Source organism: Carassius gibelio, chromosome A22 (genome assembly GCF_023724105.1).
Source record: "Carassius gibelio isolate Cgi1373 ecotype wild population from Czech Republic chromosome A22, carGib1.2-hapl.c, whole genome shotgun sequence".
In the NCBI taxonomy this organism is placed as follows: domain Eukaryota; kingdom Metazoa; phylum Chordata; class Actinopteri; order Cypriniformes; family Cyprinidae; genus Carassius; species Carassius gibelio.
Window position 1 is genome coordinate 11,571,145 of NC_068392.1, and position 17,251 is coordinate 11,588,395.

Consider the following 17,251-nt stretch of genomic DNA (forward strand, 5'->3'; position numbering starts at 1 on the left):
AACGGACACGTTTACCGGCTATGACACATCAGAAACACTTGACATCAGTCTTCAGCGTTCATTAGGTTTATTGCATTTCATAACACGTAAATCACTGACCTACTATCTGCTGCAAGGGCAAATGGGGGATTAAAAATCAATATGAATCTTCTAAAAAAGGGAACAGATTCTAAAGCCATAAAAGTGGGGAAACCCTGTTGTGATTATAAATGTTCACTGTCACAGCATCTTGTTCCCTTTTTCAGAGGGAGGGGCGAGGATGGAGCGTACTGGAAGAGAAAATTCAGCCTTGTCATTATAGGTAACCAGGCAGCCTGAGGCCTACACACGCGTTCACATCTGATTCATCATTTCATAATGAAATCACAAGAAACCAGCCATTCTCCTCAGCCCCGATGCTGTCGTCAAACTGACAGTTGTGATCTCTCAGCCAAGACGCCGGCTGTGTCTTTAATAACTAGTTAGTTGCCTGACGAGAAAACATTTCTGGGCACCAAAGAGGGGTTTGAATCCAGCGTTATAAGTCCATTCGAAAATATGAATCCAACGTTTTTGGGCATTGTGTGAGCGTTCACATATTTTAATTAAACTTTTTTGGTATTCATATACATGTTCAAACAGTTGAATCAAACATTTGTGGGCATCATAAACACATCAAAACTTTCAAATCTACTATAGAAGAACATGTCCTGAACATTTTTTTGCATCGCATTAATCATTAATCATATTATTCTGCATTTTTTGCTTATTAGGTTGAACATTGAAATAGTTTTTTTTTTTTGTTGTTGTTGCTATTTTCGTCCTAATAATCTAGTTCCCCCTGAACGTTTTGTGTATAATAATAATAATGTTCGACCATGCTAGGTGCACTGGAACTAGAAATTTAGCGGTATTACTGGTGAGTTCGAACAATCGATTCGAACATCCGTCAACGTCATGGCAGTATTCGAACATTCGAATCGAACATTTGTGAGCATCGCAGGCGTCATCACGCGCGTTCGAATCCTCCAGTTGAACATCGCAGGGCCGTTCCAACATTGTCAGAATGCGATGTCTATGATGTCCTGGAAATGCTGTCTAGCTAGGCAGCTCACTAGGTGTTAAGACATGGCCAATCTCATGACACACACACAAGTGAGGCAAGCTATTTTGAATGAACGTCTGTTCTTTAATGCACCCCGTATGTTTGTTACATTATAATCACGAAAACAGGACAGAATCATTTTTGTATTTACTTTGCAGAATGTATTTATAAGTTAGCAATGCTAACTCGCCTCCTCCATGATAAACAAAACCATGACAGAGTGTTCTAACAACTCTTAACAGCTGTCACCTGCCATACAAGCGGTAGAAAATCATTGAAGTAACAATTTAACTGTTAAAGTGGGTTAAAGAACGGTTAGCTCACCTGAAAGCAGGTGATTTAAGGATCACTGATACGAGATCGGCTCGATATCAGCTGGGCTTTACGCAAATTTACAATAACATTATGTTCTGAATTGCGGCAAGTAAAATGGAATAAATGAATAAGCGTGTCTCACCTCATCTTCCTTGTGGTTTCTAATGCCACGTACTAAATCCTGCAGGTTTTTATCGAACATCCGATCGATGCTTCCCTTCACGATTTTCAGAGCCATGGTGATATCCCTCCTGTCCGACCGGACCGAACCAAAACACGGGCTTTAAGTGAGTACTGACCGGCCCGCTGGAGCGCTAGTCTCTCATTCAGTCTCTCACACAGGGGCCTGTGTTGAAGGGGTTTCGCTCTTTCTGTAAGCGCTGATCTGCAGAGGACCAGGGAAGGAAATGGCTGACAAAATGGAGGACCGATCACCTGACTACTGGCAAACGCGCGACGCGACGCACTGGACGCTTCCTTGCGTGATGCTTTTCGGAGTAGAGGATTTTGAGATTTACGTCTTTAACATTTCCCTTTTTGATATTGCGGAGAACGTGCTTATTCGTTTCGCATATTACAGTTACATATTGCAAAAATAATTCTAATCAACTCTAAACCTTTTTGGAAATATTATGTTGAACCAGGCTGTGTTTTAACCATAGATATGTCTTAATAATAATAATAATAATAATAATAATAATAATAATAATAATAATAATAATAATAATTAATAATAAAAAGCAAATAACTTCGTACTTCCTCAACAAAGAACTTATGAGGTGTATTTATTATTATTCTGAGATAACAGATTTTCTGTTTTCGTTATTTTATAATATTATATTCTTAATATATTTTATTCTTTAAATAACATAAATTGGTTAATTTAAATAGTTTAACCCCACAAGAGAGCGCGACGCGTCCCTTGGCGTTTGCGTACGAATGACGTCAGCGCCCAGTCGACCAATCAGATCTTTTGTTTACGCGAACGCGTCGCTGCTTTCACGTTTAATGTATGTCAATGACTAAATCTAATGACTAATCTTTTTGTATTCTATTTTCTTTTTTATTATACAATTATAAAAAAGACCTCTAACACTAGCTTGCTCTATTCTTTTTCTGTTTTCTTTTTTATTATATTATTTAAAATCCCTTGCTACGTGTTGTTTTTTGGATAAAAGTGTGTGCTAAATGACTAAATGTAAATGTAATCGAAGACAGTGGGCGTTTAAAAAAATTGTATTCTACACCTATTAGTACCAAAACATGCAGTCTATGCTTTGTAGTATGTACTAGGCAGTATGTCAGTGTAATATTCTGAACATATCCAGAGAATAATTCATGGTTCATCTACATTTACATTACATTTATGCATTTAGCAGACGCTTTTATCAAAAGCGACTTACAGTGCATCCAGGCTATACATTTTTTTTTTTTTTTACCAGTATGTGTTGTCCCTCAAAATCTACAAAAGCATTCAAAATTGTGGCAAACATGCAGAATTTTTATTTAATCCTTCATGGATACTAAAAAAAAAAGTTCAGACCGAGTTACATAGCACTAGAAACCAGTTTATAATAAGCAGGTTTTAGGACATCCAAGAAAAGAATAGCATTATTGGGTCAACATATGCAGATGTAAGTTATTATTATTATTATTAGAGGACCAAACAACAGACAACAAATGGTACGTCTACAGCATTTAGTGAGTCCATAGACACTAAAAGTTATGAAATCCATACAGATCAGATGTAAATTTGTGCAGTAATAATGAGAATGATGATCAAACTTCACGATCTCTTGAGGTTCGGCTTAGTGGGTCAATCAACAAAAAATCTGATTTCCCCCCCCCCCTCTTTTTTACATTTTCCTTTTTTTTTCATAAAAAAAACAACTAAAGGAAAAAAGGTTTTACTCATAAAAAGCAGCTACGTTATACAAGCACAGTCTCCAAATATATGTGGGCTTCTGTGTTTTTCCTCCTAGACGTCCCTGTGGTTCTGAACTAAAATGCTGGTCCTCGATTGACCAAACGTGGGTAGTGCAGCATCATCCACATTGAACATTTAGATTAAGGCGCTTGTTTGCCTCATGACGTCCCGATTCAAAAGTGCTAATAATGTTCGTATCACGTTTTATGTACAACACGAAAAACTCATGTAGATCACAAAGGTGGGCAGACTAAAAGTAACACAAATGAATGAAGGAAGCCAAAGTGTGTTTGTGAGCGCAGTTCAGCTCTCAGACGACATCTGCTCGTCCTGAGCTCTGCTGTCCTCTTTTACGTCTGTGTCTGCTGTGGGACTGTCCTCTGTGGAGTCAGTTGGGAGTGTTTGCTGCTCTGTTTGGTCATCTGGATTGGGCCTGAAAGACACACACAAAACCATTCTGCTTAAGACCAAGGAAAATGTGCCGGCTAATTATCAAAACAGAACGAAAGGTGTCCGTTTCTTCACCTGAAGCCGTTCGGGGATTTGTTCTCATCCTGTTTCTCTTGGTCTGTGGGTTTGGGGTTGCTTTCAGATTCAGAAATGTCTTTTTTCTCGTTCTCTGACTCGCCATTCACTGGTTTAGAGTCATCTAGAAGGAAGATACAACAACAACTCTGTTTTAAAACTCATTTGATTACTGAATGGGAAAACTTCTCATTTGACAGTTTACCTGTGTTTTGTGTGTCTTGCTCATTGGTTTCTTGGTTCTTTTCATCCAGTTTTGGTTTACCGGAATCGATCTTGCCAATGAACTGGAGCTTTAGCTTATTGTAGACTGCAGTGGCCTTCTCCATAACCGCACCACTTGCTTTGTACCGTCGAATCTAAAAGACAAAAGATGGTCAGAAGCATGTCGGTTTTATTAAATGGCCCCCTGTAGCGAATCCATGCGTTTTTGTAAGATAAATATCCAGATTTCAAATGTATTTAACACTTTTTTCCACCCTCACTTCTGCTGACTGTGGGACACGGAAGACATGCAGGCGGATGATGGAAGACGTATGCGTCACACGCGAGCCTCTGGGAAATTTTGGAGCAAAGGAAACAAAGTTTCCTTACTTTAGCAAAGGAAAACCAGTGTACCCTTGGCTTATTTCGAAATCCTCTAATGTTTTTCTTTATAAATCCTTGTTTTGAGCTTCTAATTCGTGACCAGCGTTTCCCCCTGGAGCCGTGTGAGGGAGGTTTTATTACAGATGCACGCACTTTATTTCACGTCTTCTGAACTGCTGATAACAAACACCTGCTTACCCCAGCTTGAAAGGCTTGGAAGAGCAGAAGATGGACCAATTTTAATTCTCGGGTGAACTAACCCTTTAAATAGATTCAAAATGGAAAGATGATCTCCATTTTTATTTTAATACCTTTTTGAGTGTGGCAATAACATCTGCATTCTTCTGCAAGATTTGAGTGGTTACTTGTACCGAGCCGAGCTCCTCCAAGGCCTGTAGACACTTCTCAATATCCTACAGATCAAAGGAAGCAGAAGACTCAGAATGATACCAGGGGATTCACACATCAAGTCATTTTCACATGTAAAGCAGCTGCTATAAATATAGACTCAATTTAACAGCATTTTGTTTGTGGTGTGTGGTTTAACTGAAATCAGACCTGCACACAGCGGCTATTACTGTTAACTACTATTAACTATTAAACAACTTTGTTAATTGAAATACAGCTGAAATAAAATCAAATATATTTAATAACTATTAACTGAAATAAGTTTATGTTGAAGCACTAAAATCACAAAAAGTAAAAAAAAAAAAAAAAAAGTAATTACCTGATATGAAACTAAAGAGTTATTGCTAAAGAGTTCAAAACTATTTGAGTGTGTAATATCTTGAATAAAGAAATATTAAAAAAACGGTGTAATAAACAGTAAAATCTCACAGGAACAGAATGAACTTAAACAAGTCTGAATCGAATGATTCAATGAATCGAGCAAACCACTGTTTGTTCAAATACAAGACATGGAAGCTTTACTGTAAGATCAGTAGAATCATCTTTCCAGGATTTGTAATGGATTTAATGTGTGAAAGTGACATATGGCTTGACTGTTGATGTCTACTTACTGGGTTGTCAACCTTCAGTGCAAACTTGATGTCTGTGTGGAGCTTCTGTAGTTTCTCTTCAGGCGAGGGTTCTGAATATATATATATATATATATATATATATATACAGAGAGCGACAGAAACAAGAATTAAAGTTTGACTGACCGTAACATTATTCAAAAGAACTGAATAATGTCACAGACCTTTTTTCTTCTCGACTTTCTTCTCAGGTCGAGAAGAAAGCTTCCGTTTCGGCTTCTCGGGCTTAGGCCTTGTGGAAGAAAAATGTTGATAGTGTCAAGTGGTAGAGCATTGCGTTAGCAGCACAAGGTTGTGGGTTCGATTCCCAGGGAACACATGTTAGGTAAAAAATTATGATGCATAATGCATACAATTAATTTAATTGTCAGGGTTATTACTGTTAAATAAAACAAAAATAAATAAAATTAACTAAGACTGCATTCACATTTTAAAAAAGAATTCAAAATTAATAAATAAAAATATATATAAAAAAACTAATTCAAAATAAAGGCCTATTCAAAATCCTAATAATACTTACTATAATATATAATAAATTCATACTAAGAATCCGATTCAATCCAAATGCATACCTCGCTTTGTGTTTCTCCTCTGATCTCGGTGGCTTTTTTTCTTTGATCCTCCTTTCTTTTTTCTCTTTCACCTCCTTCTCTTTCTTTTGCCGCCCTTTCTGGCTGTCTTGACGTTTGGTGGATTTTTTCATCTAAAAAGCAAACACAACCCAAACACAGTCAACATTTTGAGAGGCGACACTAGTAGAAAGCGTTTGGGGAAAGTTCTGGTGACTGGCCTCTGCGGGTGATGGCGAGTCGGAGTCCGACGGGGCGGGGATGGGGGGAGTCGGAGGTTTCTTGGATTTTTTGAGAGGGTGATCATCCACGTCATCGTCTGAACTGCTGCTGCCGCCGTCACTGCTGCTTCCTTTTCTGGCCTTGTTCTCTTTCTCTCTTTTCCGTTTTTCTTCCTCCTCTTTCTCTCTCTCCCGGAGCCGACGGAGCTCTTCGGCCTCCTCTTTCTTCCTTCGCTCCTCCAGTTCCTTCCGTCGCTCCTCATCTCTCTTTTTCCACTCGCTGACGCGGTCCGTCTCACTGTCGCTTTGAATAAAAAGTCAAACTCCAGTCAAAACATCCATCTGTTCCTTCAAAATTCACAGATATTTGCATGCTTTTTCAAGTCATGATCATGTCAATTGTATGACAACATATTAGCCTGATGAAAACAATTCTAAGATTTTTTCATCCTTTAAATGAAAAAAAATTTAAATCGAATCACCGGCTTAAATCAAAAAGTTGTATAATAGAAGAAAAAATTACATTATCATCATCAGTGCAAATGTAAAGATGCTAAAAAGGAAAAATATGAACCAAGCTCACCTATCGCTGTCCGATGAAGAGGAAGGAGCCTTTTCTGGAGCTGGTTTGGATTTCCTTCCCCGCGGCTTTGGTGGAGGTTTCTCCGCTTGGAAAATGACGCAAAAAGAAAAGTGTCCTTTAGTATTCTGATGTACTTGTCTGGGATAGCTGAGGACAACGGTCTCAGGTAAGGTTTCCATCCACTGTGCTGCTATTCAACGCAACTTCTCAGCCGTTAAAACGAATTATAAAATGTGCTGGGCTCACGTTACAAAGCACATTTCTCACCTTTCTTGCGCCCTTGTGGGCCTTTCCTTGCAGGAGGAGGAGGAGGAGGTTCTGAATCAGAGTCGGATTTGGACCCAGACTGTGATTCGGATCCAGAGACGGCCGGCCGGGGCTTCTCGTCTTCTGAATCGCTCCTGGCCGCCTTCTGATCTGACTGGGAGCCCGATTCAGAGTCGGAGCCAGATGATGCCTTCTAAAATGACACAAAGTAACAGTGTAAGATCAAGCGATTATAGATGGCCACATGTCAGGGAGGTCGTCTCACCTTCCTCCTGCCTCTACCAGCTGGCTTTTTGCTGCCTCGACCGCCCGACTCTTTCTGTGGCGTGAAGTCCTAGGGAACACATTATTAACTCGTTAATACAATTTTAACATGTAACATTAACTCCACAGATTTTTTGGGGGTAATAGCAAAGCCACGAGGGGTTTAAGTGAAGTCCAGACAGGAATACCTGGTCGCTGTTTTTGCCCGAGTCAGAGTCCGAGCTGGGTGACGGTTCTGGTTCTGAGGGAGATCCACTCTCCTCTCCATCTCGATCACTGGATGACGCCCGTGTTCTCTTCACTGGGGGCCGCTGCTAAATTTGACATAAAAGACAAGGGTTTTTTTCCCATTTATGTTTTTATACATACATGCAATTATAAAGAACTGAAGTGAAACTTTCAAGCTTAAAAATTAATGTTTTATGTCATACAAGCATTGTATGTGTCTTAAAGTGCTCCATATTATGGATTTTTGAAAAGTGACTTTCATTCAGTCTGTAACAGCTCTAATTGAATGAAAACATCCAGTAAAGTTTAACATCTAAAAGTGCAACGTGTATAAAGTTATTGTCTTTAAAAGAAATTCAGTCATTTTTAAAATGAATCCCAAGCCATTTCATGTTGATGTCAACATGAAACATTAGCATATTGCCCGCCCACTTGTTAGTCTTTTCCCATTAGTCTGAATGAAAATGCTAATTCATTCTTTGCCACTAGGTGCCGCTTTTGGAGCGTAAAAATAGCGGTAACTGCTGTACACAAAGCAGCGCTGCACTCACAAACGCTGCTTTATCAGGCATTACAGCCATGATGACATGAAAAGGAGACCAATCGGACCAATCATGCAAAGGAGGGGTTTGGAAAAATTAATCGTTAGATGAATAGTTTAGGAGTCGTTGAGCAAACGTGTCAAAATAAACACGTATAAGACAATGAAAGTGTTTTTGATCTTGCATGCATGTCAACCTGTTGCTGGGGACTCCCAAAACCAAAATATGAACTATTCATTACCCATAATAGGGGCACTTTAAGGCCTGTTCACACCTAGAATGAGATCCATATAAGCATCCACATCAGCAGGCAATAAGGGTTTGTCGTCTGCCATTTGAAATGTTCAAGTTCTTTAAAGTGGATTTTGAATGGCAGTCAGTCTTTATCATTAATCAGAAGGAAAAATCATTCTTAAAGTGTTTCCCATCATATCATTCCTGCATGTTATTATCATCATAGTTGTGGTGTGACTTTCCTTTTCTCATACATTTAGTAACTATTTCGTTTTTGTTATCGTAATTGGTGTGAACAGAACTTCACTTTTAAGTTTAAAGGAGTTTCAAGCACGCTATAAGATGTTGTGCCAAACTACTTCAGACTTTTAGTATAATTAATTTTTGACATGAGCACTTAGCATTTGTGTACAGCAGAACACAGGCCTTCCAAAGTACACTCTATCTTACAGTGTGCACGAATACAGATGCTTGACACATCCACACTACAAAGTTTCATCCCTGCACTATTTCTCTTAGAAGGTATTTGCGATAAAAAAGTCTTTGTGCTCCTTTAAACTAGAGTCGCATGCGTTTCTTAACGCCCTCACACAAGTAGGTGCCTATTGTTGTTGCTTCATAGCGGACAGGTGTCGCAAATGAACTAATAAATCGTGCAATATAATTCAAAGGCGGTTAGAAAAATCTGTCTGCATGTGTATTATGCTAATAATGCACTGTATGCACACATTCATGTAAAGGTAAACCATGCATTCATAACATAATAAATGACTCTACTGCTTTAATAAAAACTATGTGCACTACACTGATTACTCTACTAACACTCTTCTATGTAACGCTAGTGAATTTGTAACTAAATTAACTGACATAAAAGCTTTGAAAAGAGAGATTCAGAGCACCTGAAAGTATAATGCATAACACTGCAGGAGAAGAGAGAAAAGTGACAGATGAGATGACAGCTGATTCACACAACATTCAATCATGCTGGCTTGTTTCGTGCCTGGATACCTTTGCAGCAGGAGCTTTGCGCTTCACCGCAGTCTTCCTTTGATCCTCACTTCCAGAGTCAGAATCATTACTTCCCGTTTCAGCTTTCCTCGGTACCACCGCTTCCTCGTCATCTTCCGCATCACTTCCTGGTGCAGGTTGTTCGTCCTCGCTGTCCGATGATGATGAGGCAGGCTAAACAAATCCAAGGAAGATGTGACAAATCAGCATTTGTTGACATGAACCGACAGATGGTTATGGACAGAGAAATGATATCTTACTGCAGGTGTGTTATAGGAGGCGTGAGGGTTGTTTTGGATTTCCCACAAGCCTTCATTGAACCCTTTCCTTTTGTTGGGCTTCCCAAATCGGTCTTGGTGCTTTTCATAAGCAAAAAGGTCCTTGGGTGCAAGGAATGCTCTGAAAGGACAGAAATGGCATATTAAACCAGTATTATACAGTTGTGTGAAACAGAAGTAGTGACAGATCTGTTCTTCTGTATTTTGACATACATATGAGAAATGCAAGCATTACACTAATTTTTATGCCATTTTTTTTTTAAACATTATGAGGTTAAAACTCATTTTTACCAAATGAAACGGTACAGATTAAGTGTTTACAATAAGATCCGAAAAATGCATTTAGACAATAGATAGAGTGTTTTTTCATTACATGCAGACTTTAACATACTCAAGTGGCTACAACATTCTCAGATCGAAAATATTGAAAAAGGTGAAAACAAATATGGTCTAAAAAGGGTTCTTCTAGTGCCACCTGTTACTCCATAACAGTTCTGACATGCAAAGCCCCACCATGCTTTTAAAAACATTGTGATTATTAACCAGCATACAGAATTAAAGAAATAAAACATGAGACTGCACACAGCGCATTATAAGTAATATGCATCTATTTATCATAATGAACAACCTGGTGCTGGTCAGGATCCAGGGATACGTACGTTTCATGAGTCCCGAAGAAGAAAATAGGGACTTTATTAGGTGGTGGTTTGACAGCCCCTTCGGCAACATCTTCAATCTGGAGGAGAAAAATCAAAATAAGGTGATTACATGTTCTTCAGAGCTTTTGCAGCAGAAATGTGAAGGTTTATAGAACTAAACACAAATTAATAAAGGAGTTTTCTACCTTGGACTGAGTCACGTGCAGTGTAAACACGACAACCCCCCCTCATTGCATTTTACTTGATGCTGAGCCAAAGCAATGTAAAAGTCTCGAGTCTAAGTGTAGTAATTATTCATATTTTACCCCATTATACATCTAAAGACGTTCCCCGTTGTATAAAATACAGGAATAAACAAAACTTTGCGTACACTCGACCTTTGCTGCTCGTACAGCAAACGAGTTAGCAAGCCAGCTAGCCTCATCCATTCATTACTAGGCTAATAAAACGGAACAAATGAGGTGTGTAACGTTAGACTCTGAAGTACAATATAATTCGAGCTTATCCGCGTCAGATACATGTGTGTGTTGTGTGTTGAGTAAATCGCTGGTGGGGGGTGTGCGCTGCCCTCACCCGGGCCGGCCAGTGGGGATAGCCCTTCATTTTAGCAAAGACAAGATCCCCGGGCCGAAAGTTGTGCGGCATCTTGTCGTCCCTCTATGCACCGCTCCTCGTTCTGCTCGTTTGTGGTCGTCCGTGATCCGTTTTTCAGGCCGACAGACAGCGAGACCTGGCTCGGGGACAGTACGAGAGGAAAGGCGGTTGGTTTCTGCAGCGGTTTCCGCTCATTCCATTTTTTTGTCAGCGGAAGTCCCGCCCCTCTTGAGAACGATGATTGGAGGAACGGACTGTCACTCTTTGCGTCCACCAATAAGAATGTACAATGTGTACACCGCTAAAGACTTCATATCAATGATTTTTAACAGTCGCTCCGACCTGCGACTGTTGAAAATGAAATTGGGGAAACATAAATTATTAATATTATTATTTTTTGTTATTATTAAAACACATATTCGAAATGCATTCAGTGTAATGTAACTGCACTTTTATAAATATATTTCCCCCCAAAACATTAATTAATTCATATAATATATAATCTACTAAAAACAGGATCGATTCTGATTCTGTTCCCTGAATTTAGTAGTTATTTCAGTAGTTTTTAGTATATTTTAGTAGTTTTGAGGAATAAATATTTGTTTGTGGAATTTTTTTTTTGCCATATATGAAACAATTAAAATGTAACTAAAAACACGTAAATATTAAGCATATGTATTTATTTCTTGCAAAATGTTTGCTTCGCATTTGAAGCTTGACATTTCACATTTTGAGGCACTCCAAAACTGGTCTTAACGATGTATAATTTAAAAATACAAAACACACAAAAACATGTTTTTTTTTCGATTACCGTACACATTTACACATTCTTTCATCGTTAAAAAAAATATATTATTATTTTTTTTAATTAATGAAACAGAAATTATAAACATAAACAAACAAACAAATCAATACATAAAATAAAGGAAAATAAAATTAATAAATGTTAAATAAACAAGCAAACAAATAAAAAAGAAAGAATCTGTCACTCCTCTCCACTTGTTTTTTCTTTTTTTAGTTTAACATATATAACGGCAAATACACACATTTGCAGCTCAAAAGAGATCACAACAACAACAAGAGATATAATATAAACAATATATACAAGAGATCTCTTTAACCTTCCCCTTCGCGTGATGTCGCTAAAACCCAATATTTGAATATAACCAGAGACAATTTATAACCCAATATCGCTTCGTGAGCGTACTTCCGGTCGAGAGTCCCTCCTCTTCCGGCTGTAAACACATCGCTTGGGTGCTGCTGTGTCTGACAGTTATAAATAATTAAAAACAACTTATTTATATATAATTTTTTTTTAATAACATTTCTCCACATAGTTTATCGATAAGAATGAAGAAGTTTTTCGACGACATCAAGAAGGACATCAAATTCAAGTCGGCAGGACCAGGAAAGAAACTCACAGATGACGGAAGGTAAAAGATCAGACGGTAATGTTACATCAAAATGAAACTCAATTAAACCTAGCGAGTTAAAGTCACATGGATACATCGAATAGCGTGTCTTCTTATTATACACTTTTAGCGTTTGAAACCTTTCAAAGTGCAAGTTAGATATTATTTTACGCCTGAAATCTACTCTAATGTATAGAAATCTGAATAAAGTGCATTTATACCTGTCGGACTGGATTCATATCTGGTTCTGACTCATGGAAATATGTACAATATGTGCTAAAGGAATCAGTGTCTCCTCGCTATAATTACTGACAGGCTTAGAGAAGCTCTTGTTAGTCACATGGGAGGGATTTAACCCTGAATGTTGTTGGTTACATCAATGGTTTTGAGCACATAAATAAGTGGGTGGTTTCTCTAGGAGCTCTAAACCTCAAGTCCCAAAGGTTGCTCACGGGACGCCCAGAAAAGCGCCTACTGAGGGTGCAGAGAGGGCAGGGGCCGCGGCCCTTGCCAGGATTGAGCATCAGCACCGGCCCGTGTTGAAGACGTCTCAGGATGCCATACGGAATCAGGGTACATTATTCGATTCTTCACTCGTGAATCTGAAAATATTAGTGAATATAGCCGGTTGATTTTTGTCATTGTTTTTCAGTGAAGCGAGAACTTGAAGCAGAGGCAGCTGCCAGCCTGAAGAACACTGAGGTCGAGGCAAGTCTGAGTACTGAAGAAAACTGGGTTTGAAAGTGTCGGGGTTATAGATCATGTGACTGGTGTTTGGTCATGTGATCAAAACATGGCCGCTACTATTGGGGTGGACCACCCTTGTGTGGAATAAACCTTTTTCTAGGCTACTTGTGTGACTGGAGTGAGTGTACATAATTTTAAACATTTATTGTCAGAAGTATTATTAATTTCTGTGTAAGAAAATAGCTTTGGGTACCATTAAAGGAATAGGTCTTGTTAATTGATTTTAATTTGATAGTTAAAATTAGTTTGTATTTTTTTAATTACAAAAAAAAAGAAAAAAAGGACCCCCCCCCCAAAAAAAAATATAAAAATAAAATAAAATAAAAATAAAACAAACAAAAAATGCATTGAAATGCAAAATTACAAGTAATATAAAAGGTATTTATTTTACAAATATTTTTAGTCAGTATATTCAGTTTTAAAATATTGTAATCAAAAGTTAAGTTAAAAAAATATATACATTATGAAAATCAAATCACCCAGAAATCAGGTGTTTCCTCCCTGTATGTATGATCACCCTTCATCCCCGGAAAACAGAAGTCAATTTCTTTCAAATATTACTTTTACAAAATAATATAAAAAAATATTTGAATTAAACGCGTGATTACATTTTAATATAAATTCCACGGCGAACAAAAAGTCGGAACAAGCTGTGAATAAATGACATAATTTTTATTTTTGAGTGAACCGTGCCTTTAAGAATTCAGATCCAGGCTCATTTCAATAGTAGCATTACTCTTTTACTGACCGGATTTCTTTGGTCCTTTTCAAGGGCTCTGGTGTTCCACAGAAGGATCCGTCTTGTTTCTCAGTGTCTGGAGTTTTCTTCATCTGTCCTCTCACTGGAAAAACCTTAACAAAGACCGAGAGAGAGATGCACATCAAGGAGGCCATTCTTATGGTGAGCTTATAACAGACTGAATCTGGGAAGACCTTCCATGTGGATGTTCCTGAACGTCTTCTGTCTTCACAGAGGTTCTCCGAGGATGCGATAGAGGCCTCCATTATGATGATTCACACCTTTAACAAAGACAAAGAGAAAGTAAAGGCCGCCGTCGACATCATTAGCAAGTGAGGACGGTTTCATTTGGACTTTCAAGTGTTAGTGTAACGTTCCTCTGAACCTCTGTAATGTGTGGACAGGTACGTCGAAAACATCTGTAAGAATCCGACTGAGGAAAAGTACAGGAAGATCAAACTTAGCAATAAAGTGTTTCAGGTATGAGCATTGTCTCTGCCAGGATGGAGAACGATATAAATACTTATATTTTGTTGTTTTGTTTATAAAGGAGAAGGTCAGTGGGATTGAAGGATCTCGGGAGTATCTTCAGGCCTTGGGATTTGAGAGCAGCTCGCTGCAGGTAGACGGCGAAGGTAATGTGTAAACAGCGTTATATTTAGATGGTGAAGTGTGTAATGTCTCTGATGCCACGTCCTCACACGTTCTCTATGTGAATAATGTCTCTCAGACAGGACTGAGGAGTTCCTGGTGCTGCCGGCGCAGGAGGCCGAGGCTCTGGAGCAGATGAAGGTTCATTTGGAGCGGCTGCAGAAGGGCGAGCCGGTCCGGGCCAAGCTGGACCGTCGGACGCAGGTCTTCAGACCCTCAAAGCACGCCACACACTTCGAGCTCCCCCTAGACTTCTACAATCTGACTGCGGAGGAACTGAAAAGAGAACAGCAGCTGAAGTAAACCGATGAACAACAGTGGCGTTCGAGCGGTGGAAGCTGATGAAAGCCTTACCGGGTCTTTCTGATCTTCGTTCATTGCAGGAGTGAAGTCGTGGAGAGAAACACGATGCTGCGAACGAAAGCCATGCGGGAAAAAGATGAGCAGAGGGAGAGAAGAAAGTACAACTACACGCTTCTGAGAGTGCGCTTACCTGATGAAAATATACTCCAGGGTTGGTAGTTTTGAATTGTTATTAATTTTATATATACAGTACAGACCAAAAGTTTGGACACACCTTCTCATTCAAAGAGTTTTCTTTATTTTCATGACTATAAAAATTGTAGATTCACACTGAATGCATCAAAACTATGAATTAACACATGTTGAATTATATATGGAATTATATACATAACAAAAAAGTGTGAAAATTTTCTCTATTTTATTTACAGCTAAATATTTTCCTTATTCATATTTACCATTTTATATTGTCTTTCAAAGTAGGCTTTGGCATAAAATGTCTGAAGGAAATCCTATAATGTTGACAAACAGCTCAAATAGCTTTTTTTAATCAAATGTGAGTTGCACAATGATGCTTTTAAACCTTTCAGAAAGCTTTAGATGTCTGTTGCCCTCTTTGGCAAACTTGTTCTTCAGCATAAATTCATTTTGATATGCTCTCCAGGCACTTTCCTGGCGTGGGAGAGGGTGTCAGCGTTGTACCAGTTTGTGCGTGAGTCTCTGGAGAACGGCTGGCAGCCCTTTGAGCTGATGGCCCCTGGAGGACAAAAACTGAAGGATGATGAGGAATTGGCTCTGAATGAGTGCAACCTGGTAGGTCAAGTTCAAAACCGTCTTTCATTCAATAAAAAATGATCAATACTTGAATCAGACATTTGTTTTCCCCTTCCAGATCCCAGCAGCTCTGCTGACCTTCTCGTGGGACGCCGCAGTGCAGGCAGACATCGCTGCAGCCGGAGGAAAGACTGCTGTTCTGCTTAAAGCAGCACTGTTAGAGAACATCAAGACCCTGAGCTGAACGTTTAGTCCTGCTGTGTCTCCCTGCTGTCCCTGACCTGTGCCCTCTCGCCACTCCTAGTCCACCACTACCACAACCCACACGGTTTCCCAGGATGAGCCCGATACATTGAGTGTGTCCATGTGCTAGGTAGATTTATATGGTGCTAAACACAGGAGGTGTTCCTGTCAGAGATGTTATGAGGAGCGTTAGCACCTTATGGGCCAATTTCCAAGCAGTCTGTTCTGTTCTAATGCATTGTTGCTTGAGGTAACATGACCAGTCATCATATGATGATGGAAGACGCTCAGTTCGATTGGAAATGGTCTTTAAAATAGATCTCTTGTCGTTTAAAGCACTTTTTAGCTCCTGCTGAGAGAGTAATGTTAATGTACCATAAAATCTCATTGTGTCAACAGAAGTTTGAAATTGATCTAACATGAGCTCTACCAAGGTCTGATTGTCGTTTTATTTTCTGCTTAACATAAATGAAAGTACACATGAATGTTATAATCCAACTTAAATTAGACAAAAAGCTCTGGTCTCCAACAATCTACCTCCTAATGCAGATAAATGTCCACTCGTTTCATTTGTCAACATGTCAGCTAATTGACTTGTATAATAAAGCCTAAAGTATAAAGTGCACGTGACAAATTTTATCACCCAGTTTTTCTTTTCAAATGTATATATATATATATATATTTTTTTTTTTTTTGCACTAGTTGTCCACAAATTTGCAACATTAGCCCAGCCGTGAATGTGCAAGATTAAACTAGAAGAATAATAGAGTAATAAAGTGCAGTAAACTGTCAAAGTGTTTGCGATACAAACAAGTGTGTGTATGGTTAGAATGAATTAAAATATAAATATCAGTACATAATATTTAGCAGCATAACCACAAAGATAACTGGAAGTGATCGACACCAGAAGTTTTGCTTTTCAACTGGTCTTGTTTGCGGTTACGTTAAAATAATGACTTGTGGAGAGAAACAGCACAGACACTAGACGAGCTTTAATTTTTTCAGAGTGCACATGTCGAGCATATGTGTTCATGCACACCTTTAAATGAATATATTTTGAAAGGCTATGTGATGGCATCAAAGGTCCACCTGATTTTTAAATGCAAAAGTAAACCATTTACCATCAACAAGCAATAATTTTGCTTCATTAAAAGCTAGTTAAATTATAACTAGCAGTAAAATGTTAAATTATTGTTACAAATAAGTGTTAAGAATTATAACAAATACCAGGTTGCAATATTATGGAGTACAGTGGACCAATTTTGTAAGTGGCTGACGCTGGAAACCTTGCACAATGAAGTGAAAATTGCACCTGCTTTTACATTAAAAACCTGGTGAATACTTTGGGTATTAGATTGATTCCATTGCAGAAGAATATTGTTACAAGTTTGTTCCTTTATTAAAAATGAACCGTGCTTGTATTTTACACCAATTTGTCAAGTTCAAAATGTTGTGTTCGGTT

General features: G+C 38.6%; 3 protein-coding genes across 7 annotated transcripts in view; 1 reads left to right on the plus strand and 2 right to left on the minus strand.

The window, feature by feature from the left end:
- Positions 1-1,878, minus strand: part of ap3d1 (adaptor related protein complex 3 subunit delta 1) — a 28,965-nt gene extending 27,087 nt beyond the window's left edge. For all 3 annotated transcript variants that reach the window (XM_052538602.1, XM_052538601.1, XM_052538600.1), the window contains exon 1: positions 1,542-1,878. In XM_052538602.1, coding sequence (XP_052394562.1) covers positions 1,542-1,637 — 96 coding nt within the window. In that variant the 5' untranslated portion in view covers positions 1,638-1,878. The remainder of the gene's footprint in view (positions 1-1,541) is intronic.
- A 1,001-nt stretch (positions 1,879-2,879) lies between these two features.
- On the minus strand, positions 2,880-11,136 carry hdgfl2 (HDGF like 2). Of its 3 annotated transcripts, none has more exons than XM_052538132.1 (16): positions 10,903-11,136; positions 10,330-10,406; positions 9,653-9,791; positions 9,393-9,566; positions 7,569-7,691; positions 7,382-7,450; positions 7,117-7,309; positions 6,850-6,934; positions 6,267-6,570; positions 6,049-6,179; positions 5,641-5,708; positions 5,459-5,529; positions 4,751-4,852; positions 4,057-4,210; positions 3,852-3,975; positions 2,880-3,759 (listed from the first exon to the last, which is right to left on the minus strand). In XM_052538132.1, the coding sequence occupies exons 1-16, from the start codon at positions 10,972-10,974 to the stop codon at positions 3,630-3,632; spliced, it is 2,016 nt and encodes a 671-aa protein (XP_052394092.1). In that variant the 5' UTR covers positions 10,975-11,136; the 3' UTR covers positions 2,880-3,629. The 3 variants fall into 3 exon arrangements, with proteins under 3 accessions (XP_052394092.1, XP_052394093.1, XP_052394091.1); XM_052538133.1 differs by having other exon boundaries at positions 6,267-6,564; positions 7,569-7,694; XM_052538131.1 differs by having other exon boundaries at positions 7,569-7,694; positions 10,903-11,134.
- Positions 11,137-12,125: 989 nt separating this feature from the next.
- On the plus strand, positions 12,126-16,414 carry ubxn6 (UBX domain protein 6). The gene is made up of 11 exons (XM_052538136.1): positions 12,126-12,356; positions 12,754-12,908; positions 12,988-13,043; positions 13,855-13,983; positions 14,056-14,153; positions 14,226-14,301; positions 14,372-14,456; positions 14,552-14,771; positions 14,856-14,986; positions 15,437-15,585; positions 15,665-16,414. Exons 1-11 carry the CDS (start codon positions 12,274-12,276, stop codon positions 15,788-15,790), a joined length of 1,308 nt encoding a protein of 435 aa, XP_052394096.1. The 5' UTR covers positions 12,126-12,273; the 3' UTR covers positions 15,791-16,414.
- The last annotated feature ends 837 nt before the right edge of the window (positions 16,415-17,251 follow it).

Excerpts from the sequence above, each read along its gene's own strand:
- ubxn6 (XM_052538136.1), top strand. The coding sequence starts at position 12,274 with ATGAAGAAGTTTTTCGACGACATCAAGAAGGACATCAAATTCAAGTCG. Across the intron at positions 12,909-12,987 it reads GGATGCCATACGGAATCAGG|TGAAGCGAGAACTTGAAGCA; the intron begins GTACATTATTCG and ends ATTGTTTTTCAG. Across the intron at positions 14,457-14,551 it reads GCTGCAGGTAGACGGCGAAG|ACAGGACTGAGGAGTTCCTG; the intron begins GTAATGTGTAAA and ends AATGTCTCTCAG.
- hdgfl2 (XM_052538131.1), bottom strand. The coding sequence starts at position 10,974 with ATGCCGCACAACTTTCGGCCCGGGGATCTTGTCTTTGCTAAAATGAAG. Across the intron at positions 7,310-7,381 it reads CTGGTAGAGGCAGGAGGAAG|AAGGCATCATCTGGCTCCGA; the intron begins GTGAGACGACCT and ends GTGTCATTTTAG. Across the intron at positions 3,760-3,851 it reads AAATCCCCGAACGGCTTCAG|GCCCAATCCAGATGACCAAA; the intron begins GTGAAGAAACGG and ends TGTGTCTTTCAG.